The following is an 8,528-nucleotide window of genomic DNA, read 5'->3' on the forward strand; positions in this document are numbered from 1 at the left end:
GAGATATCGTGCAATATATAGATTTTCGCCCTATCTCTTAACAGTGAAGAATGACTTGTCACGCACCCAACATCTCCAGAAACTTTCAGCCGAATTCGTTCATAACTGAGATTTCCTGCCTGCAGAGAGACAGACAAACAGGGGCGATTGAAGGTGGACAATCAAAGGTGGACGGAGGTTATGTGGTAGAAAAGAGGTTTTTTGTTTGGTGTATTTCACGTGAAAAGTGCATCCAGTATTAAGGAGGAGCATCACTCAAAACTGCGTTGTTAAGCCATGTGCAGGTGGATGAAGTGTGCATTCGAGTTGTACACAAAGCAGCCGAATGCGTCTGGGTTACTAGGGAACATACAGGCAGCCACAGGAAACGAACTGCCAGCTGTGAGCTATGTCATAGGCAAAGGAAACAGTTTGGGCCTAATTCTGCTAGAGCCCTCCCAGGGTCCGCTGCTAGCAGCTGGGTGGTTGCCATGCCGGGTGAGGCTAAACTTGGCAGTCTCAGCGATCGCCCGAGGGGCTTGCGGTAAACATTGCCGACCTTTTGGGCATTTTCACTTGGCCCTGGCGTCGGCCGCATCTTAGCCCATCCCGCTACTTGGGGTGGCCCAAGCAGAATGTGTTCACGTGCAACTCACAAGATTCTCAGCGCGTAAACAACGGGGGCGTTGGGTCGGGGGAGGCACACACACCCGCCGGGCATTTGATTTTGTCCTCTTCCATTTAAACTTCCATTTCCCTGGAAAATGTTCATCATGTGCCAGCAGCAGTTTGGAAAGTTTTATTTTACTACTGTTGCGTTATCTTATGGATTGAGATTGACATGCAGCAAATTCAAAATTGAGATTATGCTCCTCAGAATTTTTTATCGGCTTCAAGTGGACATCCCCAAATGATCAACACTGGCGTATCATGATTCCTGAAGAATGGTAGCAGATTAGGGAGGGACAGATGCACAGTGAGAGGAGTTGAGGAAAAACTTGATCCGTGTTCTCCACCATGAGTGAGACAGCATCAGATACGGCAATAACACTTGTGCAATGCAATCTGCAGTTTGCTTCAAACAGACGGCCAAAGCCTCCTTGGAAAGGAATATCAGCAGCAAAACTTTTTGTGTCAAATATATTTGGTGTTGTACACAATGTACCGTGAAGGACCTGTGACACATTACCGGATGACAGGCCAACAAGGTGCACACCTACACCATGCCACGTGACCCACACCATGCACCGACCATGCGTGAAGGGATTCTCCACCACTACGTGACAGACCCGAAGGTGAGCAGGACTTGGCAACAAACCTAATGCTAAGGTATAACCACGCAAAGGATCCTGCATGAGGACGGGACCAAGTGAAGGATGCAGTGTGAGACTGGGACCAAGCAAAGCATGCAGTGTGAGACTGGGACCAAGCTAAGGATCCACTGTAAGACTTGGACCAAGCAAAGGATGCAGTGTGCTCAGACTGGGACCAAGCAAAGGATGCAGTGTGAGACTGGGACCAAGCAAAGGATGCAGTGTGCTCAGACTCGGATCAATCAAAGGATCCAGTGTGAGACTGGGACCAAGCAAAGGATGCAGTGTGAGACTGGGACCAAGCAAAGGATGCAGTGTGCTCAGACTCGGATCAATCAAAGGATCCAGTGTGAGACTGGGACCAAGCAAAGGATCCAGTGTGAGACTGGGACCAAGCAAAGGATCCAGTGTGAGACTGGGACCAAGCTAAGGATCCACTGTAAGACTGGGACCAAGCAAAGGTTGCAGTGTGCTCAGACTGGGACCAAGCAAAGGATCCAGTGTGAGACTGGGACCAAGCAAAGGATGCAGTGTGAGACTGGGACCAAGCAAAGGATGCAGTGTGCTCAGACTCGGACCAATCAAAGGATCCAGTGTGAGACTGGGACCAAGCAAAGGATCCAGTGTGAGACTGGGACAAAGCAGAGGATCAAGTGTGAGACTGGGACCAATCAAATGATGCAGTGTGAGACTGGGACCAAGCAAAGGATGCAGTGTGAGACTGGGACCAAGCAAAGGATGCAGTGTGAGACTGGGACCAAGCAAAGGATGCAGTGTGAGACTGGGACCAAGCAAAGGATCCAGTGTGAGACTGGGACAAAGCAGAGGATCAAGTGTGAGACTGGGACCAATCAAATGATGCAGTGTGAGACTGGGACCAAGCAAAGGATGCAGTGTGAGACTGGGACCAAGCAAAGGATGCAGTGTGAGACTGGGACAAAGCAAAGGATCCAGTGTGAGACTGGGACAAAGCAGAGGATCAAGTGTGAGACTGGGACCAAGCAAAGGATGCAGTGTGAGACTGGGACCAAGCAAAGGATCCAGTGCGAGACTGGGACCAAGCAACGGATGCAGTGTGAGACTGGGACCAAGCAAAGGATGGAGTGTGAGACTGGGACAAAGCAGAGGATCAAGTGTGAGACTGGGACCAAGCAAAGGATGCAGTGTGAGACTGGGACCAAGCAAAGGATGCAGTGTGAGACTGGGACCAAGCAAAGGATCCAGTGTGTGACTGGGACAAAGCAGAGGATCAAGTGTGAGACTGGGACCAAGCAAAGGATGCAGTGTGAGACTGGGAGCAAGCAAAGGATGGAGTGTTACACTGGGACCAAGCAAAGGATCCAGTGTGAGACTGGGACAAAGTAGAGGATCAAGTGTGAGACTGGGACCAAGCAAAGGATGCAGTGTGAGACTGGGACCAAGCTAAGGATCCAGTGTAAGACTGGGACCAAGCTAAGGATCAAGTGTAAGACTGGGACCAAGCTAAGGACCCAGTGTAAGACTGGGACCAAGCTAAGGATTCAGTACAACGCAGGGACCATGCGAATGATCCAAGCGAGACTGGGACCATGAGGATGACCTGGAGCTATGCCAGGACCGAGTGATGGACCGGACGAATGGTGTGAAACCAGTACACAATGGACCCATTGCTGATGCAAGTGGACCCGATAGATGTGGCGCTGACGCAAGCACATGCAACAGACCCGGTGCTGATGCAAGACCAGGTGATTGACCTGGTCCTGACCCAGGACCAAACAAAGGGTTCAACACCGATCTGGGACCACACACCAGACCGGTCACCGACTCGGTCTCACGTGGAGGACATACAGTGAGCGAGCACCACGTGATGGAGCCGGCTCCGAGCCAACACCACCACGCAACAAAGCTGGCTCTGAGCAAGGATCACATGAAGAACTCAGCGCTGAGCCAGGAGCACACACACATCGATCCCATGTAAAAAGTGTAAAGACGCATGTGAACACCTTGACGTGTCCCCCCCCAATCTCTAATATATATATATATACATCGTGTAGGCAAAGCGGAGGAAGCACGTGTTCAGATGAAGTTAAACCCACGTGGGCTCACTGACATGAGAAGTCCGTGGATTGCCAGATCACCGCGCGGGGAACCCCTGCAACAATTGGGTGCACGCAACCCGTCGCATGCAACCACATGATGACACGACAAACTTTGCATTGCACGGACCATATAAAGGCCGAAAGCACAGATCTTAAACATGTTGCACGACCTTGTCGACGAGAATGCACGCAACACCGTGTGGCGGGAAGCAGTTAACGCACTCGCAGAGCCGCGGGTAAAAATAAAAGATGAAGGAAGATCCCCCATACGCACCCTCGCAGAACCCGGGCTCGAAGCCGAACAAGCCCTTCACGGTAGCCGGAGGCACGCAGCGCAGGCCGCGGTCGCAAGTGCCGTGCAGGTCGTACATGCCCCCGCACGTCTCGTTCCGCTGCTTGGCGCACACGCGGCAGCAATGGCACACGTCAGGCACCGTGCCTCCCACACAGCCGCGGGGCTCCTCGCACGTCGTCTCGTCGCAGAGGCACGTCAAGGCACGGGCTCCGTGCGGCGCGCACGTCAACACCGTGAGGAGGAGGAAGAGTGCGCACGGCACGAGGCTCCGGACTTCCTCGGGGAGAGCCATGAGCGCCGCCGGCTCCGAGCCGGGACCCTCCTCGTCCCCCTTTCCTTCGTCTTCCTCTTCCTAACCGACCTCTTGCTCTTCTTCTGCGTCAATTGTATTCACAAAACCCCTTCGGAGTCGCGGCGCTTCCCTTCCTCGAACAGATGCGCCCGCGTCCCTGATTTCGTCTCTCTCACCTTCCCGTCCGCGAATGTCCGTCTTGCTTCGCGTGTCCCTGTCTGCGCAACTCCCGAGACGCGACGAATCTTTTGCTTTCCGCGTTTGTCTCTCTCTCTCCTGGGTCGAGGCTGGACAGACTGGGGAACTCTTCGCTCTCACTCCTTTTGCAGCTTCGTCTCGACTCAGCCACGCCCCTCCCTTCCCTCCTCCATCCACACCTCTTCGCGGGGCCCGTCCCTTCAATCCCTCACTTTGTGTTCGTCACTTACACGTACACTCGCTCAACAAGTCTCAAACCATCTTCCACTGGAAGTTACGTCTTCTTTTCGTTTGATTTTTGTAAATCCCTCCTTCCATTCCTCATGTCCATTTTGATGTTCATTTTGTATAATTAATTCACACCCAGGTAAGCCAATGACGTCACCGAGCCGACCTTGGCTGCAGACGTCCCTGCGAGCTATTAGTTAGCCCGATTCGGTCCGGGGTCGTTGGCCACCTGCGAACCCATGACGCCATTGCACAGGAGCTCCTTACGAGTGGTGATCCCTTTACCTGTCTCCTCTCTCGGTTGTAATCTTGTGTCCAGAGGCGACCAGGACGGGTTCAAAAAAAACTTCACCTTTGTCACTTTTGTGCGATACCCCATAGCAAGGTGATGCAGGTGATATAGAAACCACTTTTTTCTCGCGCATTCCACCACGCGGGCTTGCGCTCCCAGTTGGACACACCTCCGTGTCGCCCTCTGCCGCCACGAGCCTTCTGAGACCTACCTGAGCACCGGATCACCCCCTGGGTCTCGGTGGTGCAATGGTTACGTGGTTCGATCCTCAGCAAATCATACCAAAGGAGGAGGTATTCTAGTGAGGGATCTGAATTTTGATATTATATTATTACCTCTGCTCCCGAAGGTGGATGCAGGTCATGTTTTCACACCTGTTTGTTTGTTACTTGTGAAAATCGAAGATTTTTCAAGTACATTGGTTGGTCGTGTGCGTTATTCTGTCTGTTTGTCAATCGCCTAAACGACGCAATTTCAAACCGATCTTCACAAAACTTCACCAAATGTTAGAGTTGGTCATAAGCAGGAAGCCTATTGTTTTTGAGTTCAAAAGGTCAACATAGACCATAGGTCAACGACTTTGCCTAATTTCTAAAATCATCAATTTCCATCCGATTGACTTGAAATTTGAAGAGGATTTACATATCAGGTCTGCAAATGTAACCTACAATTATTTTTGAGGTAAACATAGGCCAAAAGATCAACATGGGCCAAAATTACAACATAGGCCAAAGGTCACCAACTTAGATGCAATTTCTAAAATTGTCAATTTTCATTTGATTGACTTGAAATTTAAAGAGGATTTGCATGTCAGGTCACTGAATTCAAACACCAACTATTTTTGAGGTCACCGTAGGCCAAAAGTTAAACTTAGGCCAAAGGTTAACATAGGCCAAAGGTCAACAACTTAGGTGCAATTTCTAAAATGGTCAATTTTCATTTGATTGGCTTGAAATTTGAAGAGGATTTGCATGTCAGGTCACTGAATTCAACTATCAACTTTTTTTGAGGTCAACTTCGGCCAAAAGTTCAACATAGGCCAAAGGTCAACATAGGGCAAAGGTCAACAACTTAGATGCAATTTCTAAAATTGTCAATTTTAATTTGATTGGCTTCAAATTTAAAGAGGATTTGCACATATTTCTAATTTGTTTTGAAAATTAAAAATTTTCATAACATGTCGGTCTGTCTCGTTTGTATGAATGTTTGTTTGTCTGTGAGTGCGATAAGACACGAACACTTTCAGCTATCTTCGTCAAACTTTACCAAAGGATTCTAAAGGAAAAAAGTGAGGCTGTCATTGTTATTTGACAATATAGGTCAAAGGTCAAGGTGACTGACGATATTCGTCATACCTGTCAGGCTGCCACCCGACACCTTCTTGTATTCTTGTCGGTGCACAGGCTGGATATCTCGGAAAATTGTGGACTGATTAGAGCGAAACTTGGTGGAGAGGTTGTGTATGTGACAAGGAAGAAGCCATTCGATTTTGGTGAAGATCCGAATATGGATCTGGATACGAGAATTTTTGAAGTGAATCTTCACCATTTGGCGATAGGGCTAAAACCGATATGTAGCATATTTCAAAAAGTTATGGATGGATTCGGACGAAACTTGGTGGGCAGGTTGGGTGTGTGACAATGAAAAATTGATTCGATTTTGGTTCAGGTCCGAATCCAGATCCGGCCTATCAGTGGGATACAAAACATAAACTGCATCGCCCTCAATCATGAGTGTCTTGAGTTTTATTTGAATACGAATGCTTACCTCGAGCTGCCTCTACATGTAATTGTGTCCTGGGTTTCACAGGAGGTACGGGTGCGGAGTGAGTTTTTTGTCCCGGATTTGTGGAACCATGTTTGCCTCACCATGCTCTGCACTGAGGAAAAGCGCTTTTTGTGCGGCCTCCGCGCGTGGAATGCAAAGAACGCCAGCAATGTCCGCCCTCTCTATTAGTGCAGGCTCACCTCCCTTCAATACTCACCTTTACCTCAATCTCGTTTGCACTCACCTCCACCCTCTCTCCACACTCACCTCAATACCTTCCTCTCAATTAAGTCTTCCTTCCTTCTACAATCACCTTTCTCTCAACCTCTTTCACACTCATTTATACCTTCCTTCACACTGATCTCGACCTCCCTCTCATCACAGCCTTACCACAAACGACTTCAAGTGTAGAGATTGGAGAAATGTATTCAACATATTCGTCCATGCTCATTCCCTGTGTGAAGATCTCTCCACCTTCACACCTTCAACTCCGCATCATTCCAACCATCAACTTTATCCCACTTCTGACACCATATATTGGTGTTCACATAATCATTTCCAAACCGACGACACATGACTGGCATGGCATAGGAATACCTCTGATCCCCTTCCCTCCATCCTACCCAAACTCCACATCTTGTTCACATCTCCAACTTTGTTACTCACTTCTACTTTACATTCCCCCCTTCATACCTCATATTTTATTTTTCTCACACCTCTCTCAGCATAATTTCCCATTCATGTCATTCTCAATCATTTCATCAGCCTCTTTTTCACTTTACTTTCTCATTACCCAACCCTCACCTTTACACATGTCAAGCTTATCCTCTCTTGTTACCAAAATTTTCATTCTGCTCTTAATCCCAAGTCTTACCCAATCTGTACCTTTTATGCTGCCATGTTTTACACTACTTTTCCCGAAGTTGATATATAGCTGAAACACTCTTTACCGCTCATTCTCCGAGCCTTGCGTGCTGCGAGTTCCCATAGCCCCTCCCAAGGCTGAAAGATTCTGGACTCAGCTTGGATTATCATTTCAGATCTTTGGAATGTACATGAACAAAATGCTTTGCTAATATGCGCGTTACACAGTAACGGGACTGTGGACTTGAACTTGCATACTCCCGAATTCAAGAGAACAACAATGTCGCTTCAAGATCTGTACACCTATACATTTGGCAAACAATATTCCATTCAAGCTCCCATAACACCAACACTACAATCCAACGATTCATCCCTCCATGAGAGTACTCTGTTTCCTGAGTGTTGGTTCACCCACCAAAAGTCGTGAATGTTTCCGGGCCTGAGAACCAACCTTGAACAGGCACCCATACCGTCGTCGGCTATCAAACCCCCATGATGACTTTGCAATTCAGCACTGCATATATATATATATATATTGCTGCGGTTTTGAGATTGGCACATTGAAAGCATTAAAGGTTAAAGGGTTGCCCCCCATAGTTAGTCACACGAGCAACATATAGGCCCATTTGTAGTATAGTTATGTCTTAGTATGTGTAAGAATAGGCCATTTCCCCTCTTAGTGCCTGCGTTGTGTAAAGACAAGAGAGTAAGCCCCATTCATTTTGCGTCCACCCTCCAATTCTACCTCTATGGGCGTAATCCATCCTGCGCCCCATTTGGCTGTCCCCTAGTCAAGCTAACACGCGGTAGGCCTAAAAAGGAGGGGCGCGGGGTCGGGGTGAGCGGCGTGGGGGAGACGGTAAGAGCCACCAACCAATCAGAGCTCTAGCGGCATGGCATGAGAGGGCGTGGTAAGGCGCGTCTGGTGAGTTCCAGAAGGTTCGCGGGGGCGGGTCTATATAAGCCCATGCGAAAAGCCCTCAAGAGGACTTACAAGCAGGACTTGTTGGGAAGGACTTGATGTGAGGACTAGCGCGGGAACACTTGATTGAGAAGGACTAGCGCGGGAACACTTGATTGAGAAGGACTTGTTGGGAGAGACTTGCTCGTAAAGGACTTGCAGAGGATAAGCGCGTTGCAAAGGACTTGCAGAGGATATGCGCGTTGTTTGAGGATTTGTACCAGTGGCGAAAGGACTTGCGCAGAGAGAGAGAGAGAGAGA

General features: G+C 48.8%; 1 protein-coding gene across 2 annotated transcripts in view; it reads right to left on the minus strand.

Annotated features, from left to right (window-relative positions):
- Positions 1-4,317, minus strand: part of CRIM1 (cysteine rich transmembrane BMP regulator 1) — a 72,066-nt gene extending 67,749 nt beyond the window's left edge. The window contains exon 1 of one of the 2 annotated variants that reach the window (XM_068123455.2): positions 3,645-4,317. In XM_068123455.2, the coding sequence (XP_067979556.2) occupies positions 3,645-3,957 (313 nt within the window). In that variant the 5' untranslated portion in view covers positions 3,958-4,317. The remainder of the gene's footprint in view (positions 1-3,644) is intronic. The other variant, XM_068123462.2, reaches the window with a different exon arrangement.
- Between the last annotated feature and the right edge of the window lie 4,211 nt (positions 4,318-8,528).

Source organism: Myxine glutinosa, chromosome 1, assembly GCF_964187855.1.
Source record: "Myxine glutinosa chromosome 1, kmMyxGlut1.1, whole genome shotgun sequence".
NCBI lineage: Eukaryota > Metazoa > Chordata > Myxini > Myxiniformes > Myxinidae > Myxine > Myxine glutinosa.